Raw genomic sequence first — 19,289 nt, 5'->3', positions numbered from 1 at the left:
CCGGACCCCTCCCGCCGCCTAGTTCTCGGCACGCGCTGAAGAACCACTGCTCGCCGGGCCTGGGACGCGGCTTTATTGGGGATGTGGGTACCCGGTCTTCGTCCCCCATCACCTGCCCCCTCCTCCGAACCCGCCCCGCTCCGCGGAGCCCTAGTGCGATTCCGGAGGGGGTTAAAACAACACTGACTACTGCTCCCGGACAGGAAGTGACTGGGGCGCGGGGCGGGGAAGGGGGGCGGCTGGTGAAGCAGCGCAGGCTAGCTCCGCGACCAGATGTGTGGCTCCCAACTCCAGATGTTCTTCATCTCTGTCGGACCGCCGTCTGCGCTCCTCCCCCGCCTCGGCCTGGGCCAAACAGGGGAGTGGCCGGAGGTCACTCGGAGACAGTGAGGGGTCAGCCCCCGACAAGAGAGGAGTCTTCAGTGGGGGCTTTGGTGAATAGACCCTGCAACCCTCCACCGAATCCTTTCCCCCACCCTCGGAGGGCTCTGGGGGTGCTGGGGGCTGCTGGGGTCACTCGCAGGCCAGCTTCCCGTCGAAACTGGAGAGGGCGATGGCGAAGGCCTGCAGGGCGCACAGCGGGTACCGGTAGTCTAGGGTGAAGGCGTCCTCGGCCACGCGGCCGAACTGCAGTACAATGTAGTCAGCTGTGGACACAGACAGGGGTGGGGGTGGCCCCCGACCTCCTGGGTCCCCATTCCTGGCAGACAGCCCCCTCCACATTGGGAACAGTTCCCCTCCCTTGTCTTGGGCCCCTAGCCCTCAGCCATCCATCCTCTCAATTATTCACCCTCCACCCAGCCACCCCTTCTTATCTGGCCCAATCAGTCCCACCTGCAGGTTTCCCAGACTTCTGACTGACTGTAAGCCCCTGAGGGCAGGGACCTCGCCTTATCTTCTGCCACCTAGGGCTATGTGTATGACAGGCACTTAAATATAGGAACCTGTCACACTTCCCCAAGCCTAGAATCCTTTTCTTTCCAGTGTCTCTGGGCCTCATTCCTTCTTCCCATCCCCAGATATCAAGTCGCATCTTAGACTGCCAGGCTCTATCTCTTAACTACCCCCCTCCAATCCTTCCTTATCCAGTGGCTCCACTCAACCCCATCCCATATCTGGTCCAGGTTCCCAACCCTAATCCCAACACCTCCCCCCAGCATCCATAGGGACAGGAAGTTGCTAAAAATAGCCCTGATCTCTGCAGACCAGGCTCCACCAGAAATGTGATCTGGAGAGCAGTTTTCCAAGGCCTTGGGACAGGTGACACTGGGGAGACATCCCTAGGATGGAGTGGGGGGTGGAGGAGTTGCTCAGTGTTAGCCAATCCTGGGAATCTGGAGTCCCATGGGAGAGATCTTTCCATCCCCAAATTTCCTCAGCCCGAGTGGGAACCTCTCCCCCAGGCTTGTGACAGGGACATTTTTACTTAATTGTGTTTTCTGGGCATATCTTTTCCCCCTAACTCCTTGAGGCCAGGCCTTTGACCTTACTTGAGAGAGCACAAGAGATTAGACGTTCAGAAATGCTTGCTTAATATTCCCTACCCATACAAGGCAGCTACCCTGAAGGCGTCAGGAGCTGGGGCTCTGGAGCCAGACCACCTGCGTTTTCTAGCCAATTCTCCCCCTCAGTTGCTTATGACCTTGGGGAAGTAACTTCTCTGTGCCTCCGTTTTCTCATCTGCCAAATAGGGACAGTAACAATGCCTTGCTCACAGGATTCTTGAAAAGATTTAATGGTTCAGTGTCTGCAAAGTCCAGAGAACAGTGCCTAGCACGTAGGAAGCCCTGTGTACATGTTTTGCAAATAAATTTCGACGGCCAGCGGAACCCCCTGGAGTTGCTGACTTTGAGGAAGGCCCTGCCCTCTCGGAGCCTCAGCACCTTCTCTGACCACATAGAGGTTGCGCTATCAGCGGGTTATCAAGCTCCAGCAGATTAATTCTCCCTTCAACACCATTTTTCTTACCCAGGGTGGTATCCCAGGATCCACCCCAGGCTCTGGTCAATGCTAGCAAGAAGGCCTGAAGCAATGAGCCCCAAGACACCTGCTTGGAATATCTGAGGCTTCTGGGAGCATAGTGTCAATGGCCTTGCAGGAGGGAGTGACTTTCCTGGGTGTTCTGGCTCTAGCAATAAAGGACAGCTCTGCACATGTGTGTGTGTGAGAGAGAGAGAGCACTCAGGAGAGATGGTGGGGAAAGGCCTGAGTGAGGGCTGGGGTTCTGGCAGTGGTGGCTCAGGGCCTCCAATACTCACGGTCATCGGCGTGAACAATCTGGAAGTTCTTGACCGAGGCTTGTGTGACGCGGCCTTGGAAGTTGAGGGTGTAGGATCCGCTGTCTTCATTCCAGACGGGGGGTTTGTTGTGCAGCTCGATGAGGCTCTCCAGCGTCTTGTTCTGCCAGCGCACCAGCAACCCATCGCTGGCCTGGGGTGGGGGGAATCAGAGGACAGTTAAGAGGGGGCCAGGATGTCTCAGGACTGAGGGGAAGGGGCCTGGGGACCTGGGCGTGCCTTTGCATATCTGCTAGCGTGCAGCCTGGATACGGACATCTGTTCAGGGGGTCCTGGAGAGTGCGATTGGTCTCTGCGGGGTCCTTGTGGGCATGGGGCGCCCCTGTGAGAACGGGATTTTGCAGTGGGATGCCGAAGCGGAGGGTTGGAAAATGGAATGTAGCATCTGGCACACAGTAGGTGCTCTGTGCCGTTGGTACCCAAGGGGTCTTAGGAATGGCCACGTGCTGGTGCCTGAATGCAAGGATGAACTAGACATTCTAGGATCTACAAGGAGCTCGGTTTTCGCGCTTGGGGAGATGAGTAAACAGTTAAAATAAGACGTCCTGAAAGAGAGTTTTTTGAAGCAAGGAATGGTGTCTATATGCAAGGGCTCTAGAGATATTTCTTTCCTGAGTTTCCTGAGTCACATTCATGGCTTAGAGGGAGTCCACTCACGATCACATCCTCCCAGACGCCTTCCTGACCCCATGTCTGATTTAGATGTCTTAGCTCTGAGTCTCTGTAACACCTTACTCTTACGGTTTCTCCCATTGCGCGCTAATGGATAGCATTAGATATTCTAAGCCCAGGTATAATCATTTGTTCATGTCCCCATGCCTCCGTTGCCCTCACAACAGAGTGTTGTGAGGATTAAATAAGTTAATAGTGCATGGAATGTTATTCAGATCGGTTCCTGGCACAGAGTAAATGCTCAATAAATAGCATTGTTCTGATGGTAACTATTGTGTTGATTTGGGATCCTCAGTGCCTGGCTTTAATGAATGAACGTAGAATGAATGAGCAGCAAAATGATACAGAGTTACCTGAAGCAGCACTGGGTGGCTCTTACAGAAGCCCAAACGTGCCCCGGACGCATTGCCTCTGGAGCATTTGTGTGTTTATTCCAGGGAGGGAAGGAGCGACTGTGGGACCCTACGTGCCTCATGCCCCATGGGCTGGCCTGGCCTCTGAATGCGGTGTGACTTTCCAGCAGGGAGGGAGGCATGATCAGCTGACCGCTGTGCTTTTTCATGGTAAATGAGTAAAGCGACTTCACTGGGAGTATGGAGCATGCCAGTCCACCTGTCTCTGAGATCTCTGAGATCTCGGGCTCACTGACCTGCAGCTGAGCAAGGGACTGACACTGAAGGAGGCCACCTCTCCCCAGGACAGCTCTCCATCGTACCCTGTACCTCACACACACACACATACACACACATAAGCAACCTTTGCTTTTTAAAATAAAAGTCAAATAGTGACACTCCTGAAAGCCCTGCTGTGGCTTCCTGTTTCTCCCAGAGTGAAAACCAGTTATATAGGTCCAATCTGCCCTTCACTCTCGCCTCTCACCTCAAGCCCACCAGGCACCACCCTGCCTCAGGGCCTTTGCACGGGCTCTTCCCACTGCCTGGCTGCTCTTTCCCCAGATATCCTCAAACTTGCCCCCTCACCTGCTTCAGGTCTTTGCTCACATGTCACCTGCTCAGTGAGGCCGCTCTGACCACCGTATTTAATATGGAACGCGCACACACTTCCCGTCTTCCTTCTCCTGTTTGACTTTTTCTTTTTTTTGGTACCACTTAATCGCCTTCTAACGTACTACACAGTTTATTTACTTATCGCAATTATTGTGTACTGTCTGTCTCCTCCACTACAATGCCAGCTTCATGAGGGCAGCTCTTTGTTTTATTGACGGATACCTTCCAGTTTCCTAGAATCATACTCAGCACTCAGGATACATGTGTTGGATGAATATATGAATGGATGATCTGGGGCAACTGGGGAAAAAAAACCAAAACCCAACCCTCATTGTATTTGTTGCCGTGAATTCAATGACAGAATCCCCAAAATTCATTCCACCAGTTTCCAGAATGAATTTGTGACTCCAGAGTGAATTTGTGACACAGGGTGATGGGTGTGCTCTGGAAGTTGGGTATGGACAACTGAGCCCCTACCCCAGCTCCCCAGGAGGGGGTCATGAGTGGGTCACGTGGGAGCAGGACCCTCAGGGAGGGGTGTCAGGGAGGTGCTGGGCTCACATTTCGCGGCCGGATGGGGACCCTCTCGTCCTCCGTATTCATGCCAGGAATGATGACCGTCATGCGCCGGGGACCTCGGAAGCCCAACACGTTGGTTTCCTGGGAGGAAGACACCTGTTAGGTCGGCGCCTGCAAAGGGGAGGGCGCTGCCAGGGGACGCAGGCCGGGTTCTCACGTAGATCACAGCTGCCAGCTCCTGCCGAAGGTGCCCCACATCCGTGCCGCCTCCTCCGCGGTGCGGGTTCTGCCCGTTGTCATAGACCGTGAAGCGGTTGCCCAGGAGGTTGGACCTGCGAGCAGGGTGGGGCTGGGGGCGGGGCCGAGGGGACTCCATACCCCTCCTCCAAGACCCCTGCTCCCAGCCAGGAGAGCTTCCTCGGCCAAGGGTGTGGGTGTCTTAGGACAGAGCAATTCATGTCCTCTGCCCCACGCTTCCCTCAGGAGATCTTCTCTATTTCTTTTTTAATATTTTTAATGTTTATTTTTGAGAGAGAGAGACAGAGAGTTGGGGGTAGGGAGGAGCAGAGAGAGAGAGACAGAATCCGAAGCAGGTCCCAGGCTCCGAGCTGTCAGCACAGAGCCCTACCTGCGGCTGGAACCCACAGACGGTGAGATCATGACCTGAGCCAAAGCCGGATGCTGAATCGACTGAGCCCCCCAGGCGCCCCTCAGGAGATCTTCTTTGAAGCTGGATCTGAAGGGTCGGACACTGGGCAGCCTTCAGATTTCAACTCCATCTCTTACTGTGTGACCCTAGGCAAGCTAAACTCTCTGAGCCTCAACTGCCCACTCTGTAAAATGGGCTAATAACAGTATTTTCCTCATTTGGTCAATGAAAGGATTAAATAGATTAATCTTTGGAAATTAGAACTATGCCTGACATATAGATAGGGCTTAATTTACATAAGTGTTTATTAGCTGCATAAATAAAAGAAATAAGGCCTGACTCAGGGATTCACCTTACCCTTTACGTCTCAGATTTGCAGTGAGGTAAGATGAGATATATGGGGAGACACGGCACAGGGTAGGTGCCGGATATTTGTTTATTCATTCACTTAGTAAATGTTTATTGAGTAGCCACTATGTACCAGGTGCTAGGAATTCAACCATGAACAAGACAGGCCTGATCATTGCCCTCCCAGACCTTATGAACTATTCCAAGTGAGGTCTCTGGTCCAGGAACATGGGCATCACCTGGGTGCTATTAGAAATGAAGAAGGGCACCTGGGCGGCACAGCTTGGTTTGGTCATGATTTTGTAGCTTGTGACTTTGAGCCCCCATCAGGCTCTGTGCTGATAGCATGGAGCATGCTTGGAATTCTCTCTCTCTCTCTCTCTCTCTCTCCCCCCAAATGAATAAATAAACTTAAAAAAAAAAGAAATGAATCTTGGGAGCACCTGGGCGGCTCAGTCGGTTAAACATCCAACTCTTGATCTCAGCTCAGGTCATAATCTCACAGTTTGTGAGATTGAGCCTCACATCAGGCTCCGTGCTGACAGCCCAGAGGCTGCTTGAGATTCTCTCTGTCCCTCCCCCACTTGCCCTCTCTTTCTCTCACAAAATAAATAAAGAAACTTAAAAAAAAGTGAAGACTCTTGCCCCAAACCCGGACCCACTGAGCCATTTTAACAACACTTCCGAGTGACCTGTACACATTAACATGTGGGAACCCCTGAGTCAGAGGACGTTTCCAGAGTGTCCAATGTGGGGGACACTGCCAGGCACAGGGAGACGAGAAAGTGACTCGCCACGGCGCCCTTGCTGCCCTGGGCCTCCCAGCCCCACCTCAGCTTCCCAATGAAATTCTCGCCTCCTCGGGACAGATTGGTCGGGTCGCTGGAGATGAGGTAATTGGCCGTCTTGCTCCGTTTCCGCTTCCTGCCAGCCAAGAGGAACACCTGGGGAGGGGGGAGACCGGTGAGAGAGGAGGGGAGAAGATGGGTGAAGGAATGAGATGGGTGGGGGGAGAGAGAAGGTCTATTTGCCCTGTAGCCACCGCCTCCCCCCCATTTGGGCTCTAGCCCCACCCTCAGCCTCAGCCTGAGTCCTGCCCCCTGCTCTCTCACCTCTCCCCTACCCACCTTCTTCTCTGTGTCCAGGTGCAGGAAGTAGGAGGGATATAGGCCCCGATCCATGCCCTTCTTGTCTCGGGTCAGCCTGCAGCGAACTGTGCGGCCCTGGGGGGCAGGCCGAAGCACAAACTCCCGGGGCTCATCCACTTCCACGGGTGGAGATGGGGCTCTCTCCTCCTTCTGGGTCGGAGCACAGCATGTGTGAGCCTCGAGCCCTGGCTCCTCCGCCCTCAGCAGGTCCCCGGAGCTGGGACACAGGCAGGGCGGGCCGGTCAACTCACCGCTTTCTGTGTGGGAAGAGAACAGACAGGCCAGCTAGGGGGGGCTGGGCCCCTCACCTCCCCCGGCAGCTCGGCAGGCCGTGTTAGGAGGCTCTGGGGAGCTGGTGCTTTATTATTATTTTGTGTAGCTTGTGGTTAAGAGCCTGGGCTCTGGAACCAGACAGCTTGGGTTCACATCCTGATTCCACCACTATCTCTTTACCCAGTTTTTTTTTTATTAATGTTTACTTATTTTTGAGAGAGAGAGAGCATCAGCAGAGGAGGGGCAGAGAGAAGGAAACAGAATCCAAAGCAGGCTCTAGGCGCTGAGCTGTCAGCACGGAGCCTGATGCAGGGCTTGAACTCCCAAACTGCGAGATCATGACCCGAGCCGAAGTCGGACGCTTAACCGACTGAGCCACCCAGGTGCCCCTAAACTCTGCTTTAAAATGAGTTTTTGGGGCCCCTGGGTGGTGCAGTCGGTTAAGCATACAACTTCGGCTTAGGTCATAATCTTGCGGTTTGTGGTTTTAAGCCCTGCATCAGGCTCTGAGCTGATGCTCTGATAACTCGCTAAACTGACTGAGCCAGCCAGGCACCCCAACTCTTTACCCAGTTTAACTGTGACTCAGTGTTTTCATCGGAGAAATGCAGAAGTTGGGGCTGGATACCTGGGACAGACCTTACTTAATTGATATATTTAACAAGCACTCCTGTAAAGCCTACCAACGTGCCAGGCATCATCCTAAGGATCTTCCAAACATTGCATAGTTTAATTCTCTTCTCAGTAACCACTGAAGTAGCTGTCCCATTTTACCGATGAAGGAGCTGAGGCTCAGAGAGATGAAGCAACTTGCCCAAGTTCACATCGCTAGTAGGAAGTATAACTAGGCTTTAAATGCTGCCTAGCCTCCTGTTAGGGCCAGGGCCTTAGAAAGACCTTCCCTCACGTGGACACGATGTCAAGGGGTGAACTGAGGTGAGGCTGAAGGTATGAATTGCTGTGCTCTAAGCCCATAGTGTTATGGAAGAATTAGCTACTGCTATTATTATAGTGTATAGTGAATACTCACTGGATGTAGTACCCACCCCCCAAGCTGAGCCCCAGTGGTCCCCGCCTCCTGGTATTTACACCTTGTATCCAGGTCGGTGTTTCTAATGGACGGAATATAGTAGAAGTGGTTGGGGGCAGGGTTTGTCACTTCTAAGGCTAGGTCATAAAAGATATTGTGGGGGCACCTGGGTGGCTCAGTCGGTTAAGTGTCTGACTTTGACTCAGATCATGATCTCACAGTTCATGGGTTTGAGCCCCGCGTCAGGCTCCGTGCTGACAGCTCAGAGCCTGGAGCCTGCTTCAGATTCTGTGTCTCCCTCTCTCTCTGCCCCTCCCCTGCTTGCTCTCTGTCTCTCAAAATAAAATTAAAGCTAAACACATAAAAAAAAAATTAAAAAAAATAAAGACATGTGGCTTCTCCTTGCGATCTCTTGTGGGCCGCTCTTGAGCCCTGACAGGAGTTGGCTGCCCTATGGAGAGGGCTCCAGCCAACAGCTGTGACAGTGAACCATTCTAGAAGCGGATGCTCTATTTCCAGTCAGGCTTTCAGAGTGACCGCAGACCCAGTCGACACCTTGACTGCAATCCCATGTGAGACCCCGAGCCGGCAGTGCCTGCCTCACTTCGCCACTCCTAGATTCCCGACTTAACAGAGATGAAGGAAATAGATGGCTGTTGTTTTAAGGCACTTCGTTTTGGGGTGGTTTGTTACACAGCAATACAGAGGTAAGACGACGGATGAATACACAAGCTTATTTTTCTCCTGGAAAAACTCCTCATGGCGGTTTGTTTGCATCAAACCCGAGGGCGGCCGCAGCTGTCCCTGTGGTGGCCACAAAGCTGGTGCCCTCTGCCCTCACGTTTTGTCCATCACAAGAGGGGAAGCTGATATTGTCACGCCTGCTTCCCGGTAGGGGACAGGCAGGGCTGCCAGCCTGGGTGTGTGCTGTACGAGAGCCACTGAGAATCCCTGATATGTGGAGTTGGTCGTTTTGGCTGAGGGCAGGTTCAGACCGTGTGTGAGGTGAGGCTGGTGTCAGCAAGCAGGCCCTTAGCCTGCGGCCATACGAGCATCTTCTCCACTCTGGGGTGCCCCAGAAGAAATGTGGAAACACAAGACGATGTCTGGAATGTGAAGTGGAGAAAGCCAGAGCGTATCCAAACATTTCCACAGCTGTGAATTTCTAGAGCCTGCTGTGCCGCAGTTATATTCCCCGTGGGAGAGAATAAACTGGCCTTTCGGTTTATATGTCCGTATCTGGTGAGGTGGGCTCAAGAGAATCAGTCCCCCAAGACCTGACCACTGCTGAGCAAACTCCTAAGCCCACAAGGTCGAGACCCTGGCCCTGCCCTCACAGTGATCTCTCCACTCGAGGAAATCAATTTCTCAAAGACTTTCAGCACGTTCTCTCTCCAGTTAGCCCTCTCTCCTGCTTCGTCCAGCCTGTGCATGTTTCTGCCCATGGAGAATGGAATGGACGCTGGTGGGCCTAGGGGAGGGCTCTGGAGGCTCCTAGCTGCCAGTGTTAACCCTTCCGTTGCTGGAAGGTGGGGTGGTCCCAGGTCGGGTAGCAGAAAGCACTTGGAGAAGAGCTTAGAGCAGCAGCGTGAAAATATTCTAAAGATGCCTACAGTCAGCCAGTGCGCCCGAGGGTGAGTACATATGTCCCCATCTGCCTGTGAGTTCTACCTCCCGGGGACAGAAGATGAGTGTCTCAGGGCGCCTGGGTGGCTCGGTTGGTTAGGCGTCCAGCTTCAGTTCGGGTCATGATCTCATGGTTTGTGAGTTAGAGCCCTGCATCTGGCTCTGTGCTGACAGCTCAGAGCCTGGAGCCTGTTTCGGATTCTGTGTTTCCCATCTCCTGCTCGTGCTCTGTCTCTCTCTCTCTCTCTCAAAAATAAAATAAAACATTAAAAAAAAGAAAAAGAAAACACGTCTCTTCATGTGGGGGCTGTGTGAGCTTCTCTGACCGCGTCTGATGTTAGGCCACAGAGGGGAGGGCTTAGAGCCCAGATAGCATCAGGCCCCCAGGGCGCCAATCCCAGCCCGGTGACCCCACAACGGCCTTTTCTTTTCTCCCAAGCCTGGAGCCCTTTGTCCTCCTATCCAGTCAGCAGAGAGGGAGTCATGGTTCTAACCCCAAGTGACTTCATGGCCCCAGCCCCCCAACGAGTTCCGAGGTTCCACACTCCAGTCCTCTAAGCCCAGGGCCCCGCCGCTGCTCTCTGAGGACCTCAGCCCCCTTCCCCCTCTGGGCCCCAACCTTTTTGCCTTTTCCTTTTGCTTTGCCCTTCTGATTGCTGTTCTTTGTCACTGCAGCTGCGACTTCTTCCTCCTCTTCCTCTTCCTCCTTCCTCTCCTCTTCTGAGCCTTTGGGAGCGCCTGGGCGTGGACAGGGAACAAGCCTGTTAACCCCTTACCCTGCGGAGCGCTTCATGGTTTGCAAAGCACTTCTAACACCTGCGTCTCACTCAGACCCTCCCCACAACCCCAAGAGGAGAATCCCATAGTACTGTTATCAGGGCCTCAGAAAGGCTATGATGCCTGCCTTTTGGCCACATAGCTATTAAAATGGAGATCAAGATGGGCCCCAAGTCTTCTGAGTCCAGACCCCCCAGGACTGCCTCCAAATGTCCTGACACCAGAGGCCCCTGCCACCCACCTTTCTTCTTCGGAGCTTTCTCCACTGGGACATCTTCCCCAACCAGAAACATGGCTGCCGGGCTCTTCTTTCTCACTCCAGCCGGGCTCAGTGATGGGTCCTTGTCAGCCTCCCCAGACCCTGTGTGTGAGGGTGTGAAGGAGTCACCCTCCACCACACCCAGAGTCCCCTGTTCCTCCAGAGGCCAGTCTCACCTTTCTTCTTTGTCTTTCTCATCTTGGTCCCCTCCCCCGCTGGTGCCTCCTTCTTCTTGATGCGAAGAGGTTTGGCTGGGGGGACCGGGCTTCCCAGGTCCCCTGGAAATGGAGGTAGGGGTTAGACAAAGAAGAGCCTGTTGGGGCTAGGGCTGAAGGCCACCTTCCAACCCACTCATCATGGTCTGAGGAGGGCTCAGAGTCTGTCTTCTGCTCATCAAGTTTTAATCCTGAGTCCATAAAGGGCTGGACAAACACCAGGCACTTAATAGTGTGTTACAGAATACATGAATGAATGAATGAATGAATGAACGAACGAAAGAACACATGCGAGGCCTTACAACTGAGCCTCTGAATCCCAGCTCCCGTGTCTTCTCCTCCAGAAAACCCCCTCTGGCGGGTGAAACAGAGAGGGCTCTCTCCCTCTCACAGAGGCCCAAGGTCCCAGCTTCTTGTCCACATTTAGACCAGACTGGGGCACCTATAGGGTGAGGTGCTCAGGCCAGAGGGCCATCACAGTATGTCTTCACTGACGGAGTTTTACAGTAATCACTTTGACACTGTTATGGAAATTATAACAATAATTCGTATCGAGTTTAGGGGAAAAAAAGCTAAAAAAATCACAGAGAAAACGAGAACCCTCTGCGGTCCCTGGCTCACAGAGCCCCCAGGCGGGCAGCGGCGGGGACACGCACAGATCCATCTCTGTACTCAAGGACCATCGCGGGGAAGACACCGCCAGGGAGAGAAACTCTTGCGTCCAGGCTCTGGGTAACTTTCTGATGTGTGAACTCTGGCGTGTCAGCCCGAGCCGCTGAAGGGCAGGGCTCGTTTCACAGGGCGGCGGGCTCCCTCTTTACCCTCAGCACTCACCCTTCTGGCCCGGGGCCTTGGCCCTCCTCTCCTTGACACCTGCAGAAGTCTTCTCTTTAGGAGGCTTCTTGGAAGGCAGAGGGATTTTCTCTTTCTTTTCCTCCTCCTCCTCTTCATCTTCATGATCCTCCTCTTCTTCCTCCTCCTCCTCCTCCTCCTCTGTAGGCAGAAACTCCTCATGATGGGGGCTGGGATGGGTCCCATCAGCTGGGAGCTCAGTCCCCCCACATGGCCGGGAAATGAGAGCCAGGGGTGGGAGGCTCTCCTGGACGGGGGACTGGAGGGAACAGGAAGGGGAAGGGAGTGAGCCCAGGCTGCCTGGGGGAGTGGGCTGGGCTTGGGGGGAAGGCTAGGGGCCAGGCAATCCTGTTCTGGGGAGATGTCCTTGTCTGGAGCGCCTTCCCCCGTCTCCCTCTCTCTGGGACCCTCACCTCCTCACACACTCCTTCTTGTCTTCCAGTCTGACCCTTCTCTGTCCCTGTCACCGCACCTGTGCAAATTTCTCGCTGTTTCTCGCTGTTTCTGTCGCTTAGCTTCTCCCTGTCCTGGCCTGTTTCTGACCTCCAGCCAGACCCATCTGGGCTACCTCTGGCCCCTAGCTGTAGTTGACGACCAAACTCTCTTAACCCCTCCGTGCCTCAGTTTCCCCATCCGGAAAATGGACTAAAGAACAAGAGCATAAAGTTTGTTTCTGGCTCAAAGAGAAGGCCGGAGAAGGGGAGGCCGTTTTCCCGAGTTTTTCTCCCCTCTGTGGCCGTTCCTGTCCAGCCCCTTGCCTACTTCTCTCCAGCGCCCCCCTCTCCCGCCCTTCCTGCCCCTTCCTGCCGACCCCTCTCACCGTCCTCTGCGTCCGGGGCTCGCGCTACCAGGAAGGTTTCCCGCGGGTCGCGTTTGGCCTCAGGGTCCCTGAGGAACTTGGTGTAGACGGTCTGCGGCGCCCGGGCCTCGGGCGGCTGCGGGGCGGACTCCTCCCGCGGCTTCCCCCTCCGCCCGGCTGAGCCGAGAAGCCGGGGGTCAGGCAGGGCCAGACCCCCTCCTCCATTGGCGCCGGAGCCCTGGAGGCTGCCCCCTGCGGCCCCTCNGGTAGGCCTCCCTTGGCTTTCATTCATTCCCCCAGCCCCCACGCACTTCTACCCCGGTCGGCTCCCACTCCTCTGCACCCCCTCGAGGCTCCAGGACTCGGCCGCACCCCTCCCTCGTCCCTCACCCTTGGGGGCGCCCCCGGGCTCGGCCCCCCGCCCGCCTCCAGGTTTCCTCCGGGGCTTGGATCCCTCGGGGCTGGGGGACTCAGGGGTCTCTGTCTTCTTCTTCCTCAACTTCTGCCCCTTGGCGGGTCGCTGCGGATTGGGGGTCAGGAAGAGGGAGAGGAAAGAAAGGGAGGCTCTGAGGGCTGCCCACGACCCTCTAATCTCTTGAGCCGCCAGAAATAACCGCGGATTACCGGGAGGGGAACAGCAGCCTGCTTCTTGGGGTGGGGAACCGTGACCCCTCCCATGCATCATGGCCACCCCCAAGGCCCCAAAGCCCCATTTCCTCCCCTGGACATCCCATGTCCCCGAACACCCCTTTCCTCACACACACACACACACACACACACACACACGCACACCCTGCAGGCAAGCAACCGCCAGCCGCTGCTGAGGGGGAATGCATCCCACTCCCAGATCCCCTACTCTGAGGTGGGGGGGGGGTCTCCCTGCCTCCTTTCCAAGCAGGGGCGACATACCTGCTTGGGGCGCTGCCGGACCTCCAAGTCTTCCTCCTCATGTCCGCTGAGGGTAGCAAAGGCATCAGACTGTCTTCCTCCCCTTTCCTGCCCCTCCCCAACCCCTCCACCTGGGCCCCCCAGGGTTCAGGTAGGTCGAGGTGGTGGTGGGGGGCGCACTTCCGGACCTGTCTGAGGCCCACACCTCTCGGAGGGTGTCGTCCTGCAGGGGCATGGCGCATTCGCCTATCCGCACCCCCTGCTCCGGCCACCTGCAGCTCTAGGAGCCTCCGGTCCTCCCCGGCTAATCCGGGCTCAGCTTCACCCCGCCCCCCGCTGGCTCAAGGCCTGGCAGCACGGGGGGCGGTGCTCCTGCCCACGGACCGCCACCCCCGATCCAGCCAGGGAAGGAGGAGGCCAACTTGCAAGTCTTTCTCAGACCACCCGCAGCCCCAAAGATGCCATCACTGTGCCAGCCCCCACCCCCCAGCTTTGGGTCAGAGGTGCTGATTTGTAATTCGTTGGGGGTCAGTGGGGTGTGGGAAGAAAAGATTAGATCAGATCCTGTATTTATCTTTATTTTTCATGAAAAATAAGAACTAGGATTTACTAATAGCTAATATATATGGATCAACAGAAGCCTGGGTACATATGGTACTTTACTGAGAAATACGCCTAATTGTGGGTAACTTTTTTTTACAGATAGGGAACATGCTTTTATAAAAGTTTAGAGACCAGAGATATAGTAGTGTGTGTAGGTAATCTCTGTGCCCAAGGTGGAGCTCAAAGTCAGGACCCTACTCACGACACAGAGATCAAGAGTCACCTGCTCTACCGACTGAGCCAGCCAGGCGCCCCACAAGGATATAGCGTTGATGGGATTAATATTATAGGAGGAGTTCGGTGAAATGCTGAGGAAGGCCAGAGGAGGGGTTCCAATCAGGTGTTCTGGAGGCTTCCTGCAGTCTGATCTAAAATTTAAAAGTTGAGAAGGGGCACCTGAGTGGCTCAGTCAGTTAAGTGACCAGCTCTTGATCTTGGCTCAGGTTGTGATCTCGCAGTCTGAGCCCTGCATCAGGCTCCGCACTGACAGCCTGGAGCCTGCTTGGGATTCTCTCTCTCCCTCCCTCTCTCTGCCTCTCCCCTGCTCATGTTCTCGCTGTCTCTCTCTGTCTCTCTTTCTTTAAGTAAACAAATAAACTTACAAAAAATTTTAAAGATGAGGAATAGGAGTTCTACAGGTTAAAAAAAAAAAAAAAAGGTGGGATGAGTTACCTGGAAAGGGACAAGGTAAAGGCCTAGAGGTTGGAAATAGCCAGATATGTTCAAAGGTTTAGTGCTAGGAGGTAGGCAGTCCTTTGATGAAGGGGTCAGCCCTGGGCTCTGCCACATAAGGGCTGAACGTCCTTGGGTGACTTACCTAACCTCTCAGAGCCTCCCTTCCTCATTTATAAAATGGGCTTGACCTGGTAAGGACATTGTTCAGATTCAGTGAGATGGGCAGGTGGAAAGGGGCATACGGTGAGCACTCAGTAATTGGTAATATTATGTACCCCTTTTCAGTGCACTTGCATTCCATCTCTTTCTCCTTAGTTCTTACAACACAACTTGACCCACGATTAGGGTTCATTTTTTGAATGAGTTAATGAGTGTATTTTTAATTTCATTTGATTCTCACAAGAGTCCAGTGAGATAGGCAGGGTAGGGATTATGCTCTCCATTTTATAGATGGACAAACTGAGGCTTGAGGAGGAGAAGTGAGGGCTCGGGGAGTGCCCAGGGTCAGCCAGATCCTAAAGTTGCTTCGTTGGGGCTTGAATCCAGATAGGACTACTGTCAGAGGTTTTGCCCCTAACCCTTGCATGTTTCATTCAGTCACAAGGATTAGAGATGAGATTTAAAAAATTTTTTTAATATTTATTTTTGAGGGAGAGAGAGAGAGAGAGTCAGAGAGTGAGCAGGGGAGGAGCAGAGAGAGAGGCAGACACAGAATTCAAAACAGGCTCCAGGCTCTGAGCTGTCAACACAGAGCCTGGCGCGAGGCTCAAATTCACAAACCAGAAGATCATGCCCTGAGCCGAAGTTGGACACTTAGACGACTGAGCCACCCAGGCGCCCCTAGAGATGAGACTTAAATGAAGCAGTCATGCTTGTTTTTCACTTCCTTAGTCCACCTGATCCAGATTTGCCATATTCAGTCTTCCTAAAATACCACTCCTTCAGTTGACACCTTTGCTCAAAAATATTCATCAGCTCCCTACTGCCTAAGGATCAAGTTTAAACGTGCAGGGTTGGCATTCAAGGCTCTCCCTAGTCTGGCCCCAATCTGTCTTTCTAACTGCAGGGCTATCCCAAACCATACGATTCATCCAGCCACGTAGGCTTCGGTAGAGCCTTCGTATTTTCTCTCCTCCAAGCCTTTGCTTCAGCTGCTCCCACCTGGAATGCCCTCTTGATTTGAGGAAACCCGTCCAACTCTTAGTCCTCAAGCCCCCACCTCCAGACTCCTCAGTCCTCACTCGCCTCTAAATGCATGGTCATAATAATAATAATAGCATTTATTAACCACCTACTGTGTGTCGTTTCCGTGCTCCCATTCTTTCTTCGCCCTCACAATAACATTTACGAGGCAGACATTAACACCCTGATATCAAAGGGGAGGAAACTGGGGCTGAGAACTGGCCAACAAATATTTCCTGAGCACAACTTTGTGCCAAAGAGTATGCTAGGCCCTGGTCATACAGTGATGGACAAAAAGATGTGGTCCCTGCCCTCATGGAGGTTGCATTCTTGTAAGGAAGACAGAGAGTAAAGACATACATACGCCAATAAGTTATAACAGCCTCGCTGCTGTAATTGTAGTAAACGTCAAGAAGGAAAAGAACGGGGTTCCAGGAGAATAGCAGGCGGCACCCGGGCTGGATTTAGAGGACACACAGCAAGCTGTCTGAGAACGAGAGTTTTTACACGGAGCCCTGAAGGGGCGCCTGCTTGGCTCAGCGGTAGAGCATGCCACCCTTGATCACAACGCATGCCACCCTTGATCTCAGGGTTGTGAGTTCAAGTCCCCTGTTGGGGGTAGAATTTACTTAATAAATAATAAAATAAGGTGAGACCTGAAGGCTTTCAGAGATGAGGAATGAGAACCTTCCAGGCATAAGTCATGGCTTATGTAAAAATTCCCAGGCAGCACAGAGCAGGGGTCTCCCCTGGGACCAGGGCCCCAAGACCAAACCCCCAGACAAATACGTGACTGAGAACCAGAGGGCCCCTGGGGCTCAGCGCCGACCTGGTGACCTATTCTGACAGCCTGCAGGGAACGCTTCCTGTCTGGCCCCCTGTTCTCAAACCACAGGTGCCCGCGCTGGTGGGCTAGAGAGGTGCAAGAAGGGCGGCCCATGTCAGGGGACATTGCTTCAGAGCGTGGCCGATGTGAATGCAGAAGCTCTTCAGTGAAAGAAAAGATAAATTAATTTCTCAGACCTCTCCTCTCAGGTTGCATGGATATGATAGATATTTGCATAATAAAATATCCATTTTTCTTGCTTCTTTTCGTGTTCTGAAGGTTCTCATGAATTAGCACTGATATTTTTTTTAAGTGGTCACTTAAAAACTTTGTTATGTTTATTTTTGGGAGAGAGGGAGAGACAGAACATGAATGGGGAAGGGGAAGAGAAGACACAGAATCCAAAGCAGGCTTCAGGCTCTGAGCTGTCAGCACAAAGCCCGACGCGGGGCTCGAACCCACAAACCGTGAGATCATGACCTGAGCCGTAGTTGGGCACTTAACCAACTGAGCCACCCCAGCGCTCCTGCAATTATATTTTTTAAAAAGTCCTTCGAGAAGTAATGCCGATCCAGATCATGATAGGAAGAGAAAAGTAGAATTCAGAAAAGAATAAAAAGGAACTTCAGGGTCTTGGAGAGCATGTGTGGGGAATTTAGAGACAATATAATGTTCAGATTTGGGTCAGGGATGGATTTAGGATCGAGCATCAAGATTTTGGTTAAAATAAAGGTCAGTTTAGGAAGAAGAATCAGATCAGGAGCACAGATAACCTCTAATACCGTCTGATCCGTCACCAGTTTTTCTCCAAAGAAAACCAGGCTCCATAATTACACCTTGTTTTGGTCTAAAAATGACATTTCTCAGTTGATCACTGGTATTAGTCACCAGATTCAATTCCACACAAACTTTAGCTGTTTTCTAAAATTAAATCTGGGGCACCTGAGTGGCTCAGTCAATTGAGAGTCTGACTTTGGCTCAGGTCATGATTTCATGATCTCATGATCTCATGGTTCATGGGTTCGAGCCTCGTGTCAGGCTTTGCACGGACAGGAATGAGCCTGCTTCATATTTCTCTCTCTCTCTCTCTCTGCCCCTCGCCTGCTTGTGTTCTCTCTCTCTCAAAAATAAATAGACATTAAAAAAAACTGTTTACAATTTTAAATTAAATCTACTTTCAGAGGACAAAGTTCGCTACCACCAACAAATATGATGCTGATAAATAATAACTCCTACCGGGGTACCTGAGTGGTTCAGTTTGTTTGTTGGGTGTCCAACTTCGGCTCAGGTCATGATATCATAGTTGGTGGGTTCCAGCCCCATGCTGGGCTCTGTGCTGACGGCTCGGGGCCTGGAGCCTGCTTCAGATTCTGTGTCACCCCCTCTCTCTGCCCCTCCCTGACTTGCGTTCTCTGTCTCTCAAAAATAAATAAAAATGTTTTAAAATAATAATAATAACCCCTACCATGTGCCAGACACTGTGCTTTTAGTTTATTCTCAGAGCAGATTTGCACGTCTGAAGCTCAGAGAAGTAAAGTGCCCAAGTCACTTGAGCCATACCATTGACCACTTAAGCACCCACACTACTGTCCGGTATTCCCTTGTGTTATCTCTAGTCCCTGCGGAAAATTCGAAAGGCAGGTGGGCTCATTGTTTCCACCTCTGTGTGGCCCTGTTTTCTAGCCAGAAAAGTGGTGCCAATAATTGTACCTGATGTTAGGGAAGTGTCGAGAATTGAGTGGATTGATATGTGTGCAGAGCACAGAGCAAGTGTCCTATGGATATGATGTCAGCTACATGTCGTTTTACCTTTATTTCACAGATGGGGAAACTGAGGCCCAAGTCTTGAAGAGGCCCGAAGCCAGGTCCCTCTGACTCAGCTTACGTGGTGCGTAAGAGGGAGCCTTGGGAGAGTGTGAGGCAGTGGTTAAAAGCTAGAGATTTTGCCCAGAAAACAGATCCAAGTGTCCTGCTTCACCACATCCCATGTGGGCGACCTCGGGCAAGCTGTCCCTTTTGCTTAAAGTATCTTGCCCTGTGGGGCGCCTGGGTGGCTCAGTTGGTTAAGCGTCCAGCTTCAGCTCAGGTCATGATCTCACAGTTGGTGGGTTTAAGCCCCTTCCCTGCTCGTGCTCTGTCTCTCTCTGGAAAATAAATAAACATTTAAAAAAAAAAAAGGATCTTGCCCTCAACTTCAATTTCTCAAGCTGATAAAATAGATTTGCGTCACAAAAGGACCCCTTCAGGTGGGCTTATCAGAAATCTAGCAATTCCACTGCCCGAAGGTGTGTCCAGGCTTCTGCAAAATCGAAAACGGGTCTGAGCTTTGAAATGGCCAGTTTCTGCCAGCTTTATTTTGTTGTCTGGGGCTTTCTGTTATCATCAGGGTTCTGATGGTGTCACGTGGCTCCTGGCAGACTGTTCTAAAAGGAAGTTTCTCTTCTTGAACCCTAGATTTCCAGTGCCAGGGTCCGGGCTTTATCCTTGCTTCTCGGATAAGGAAATGGAGGCTCAGAGAGGTTAAGTCACTGTCCAGGGGTCTCACGGGAGACTGCGAATGAGCAGGATGCAGACCAGCTGTCTGAGCTCAGAGCACCACGGTGGTCCACCAAGGGGCTTTTGGATTGTTTGCTGAATGAAGCTC

General features: G+C 52.7%; 1 protein-coding gene across 2 annotated transcripts; it reads right to left on the bottom strand.

Moving 5' to 3' along the window:
- Positions 1 to 65: 65 nt before the first annotated feature.
- TULP1 (TUB like protein 1) lies at positions 66 to 13,594 on the bottom strand. Of its 2 annotated transcripts, XM_077754843.1 has the most exons (15): positions 13,548 to 13,594; positions 13,381 to 13,426; positions 12,898 to 12,991; positions 12,493 to 12,648; positions 11,655 to 11,813; positions 10,782 to 10,883; positions 10,588 to 10,707; positions 10,189 to 10,307; positions 6,892 to 6,897; positions 6,620 to 6,790; positions 6,324 to 6,436; positions 4,713 to 4,827; positions 4,538 to 4,636; positions 2,259 to 2,430; positions 66 to 647 (listed from the first exon to the last, which is right to left on the bottom strand). In XM_077754843.1, exons 1-15 carry the CDS (start codon positions 13,592 to 13,594, stop codon positions 514 to 516), a joined length of 1,653 nt encoding a protein of 550 aa, XP_077610969.1. In that variant the 3' UTR covers positions 66 to 513. The 2 variants fall into 2 exon arrangements, with proteins under 2 accessions (XP_077610969.1, XP_077610970.1); XM_077754844.1 differs by lacking the exon at positions 12,493 to 12,648.
- Positions 13,595 to 19,289: the final 5,695 nt, after the last annotated feature.

This window comes from Crocuta crocuta, unplaced genomic scaffold (genome assembly GCF_008692635.1).
Source record: "Crocuta crocuta isolate KB4526 unplaced genomic scaffold, BGI_CrCroc_1.0 scaffold132, whole genome shotgun sequence".
Taxonomy (NCBI): Eukaryota; Metazoa; Chordata; class Mammalia; order Carnivora; family Hyaenidae; genus Crocuta; species Crocuta crocuta.
The sequence above is the reverse complement of the archived record's forward strand: the minus strand, read 5'-3'. Positions and strand labels throughout refer to the sequence as shown.

What these genes read in the sequence shown, in the direction of transcription:
- TULP1 (XM_077754843.1), bottom strand. Translation starts at nt 13,594, where the DNA reads ATGCCCCTGCAGGACGACACCCTCCGAGAGGTGTGGGCCTCAGACAG. An exon ending in AGCCCCGGACGCAGAGGACG is followed by an intron (nt 11,814 to 12,492) that starts GTGAGAGGGGTC and finishes TTCTGCCTACAG; the next exon opens with AGGAGGAGGAGGAGGAGGAG. An exon ending in ACCTGGACACAGAGAAGAAG is followed by an intron (nt 6,437 to 6,619) that starts GTGGGTAGGGGA and finishes CCCCCTCCCCAG; the next exon opens with GTGTTCCTCTTGGCTGGCAG.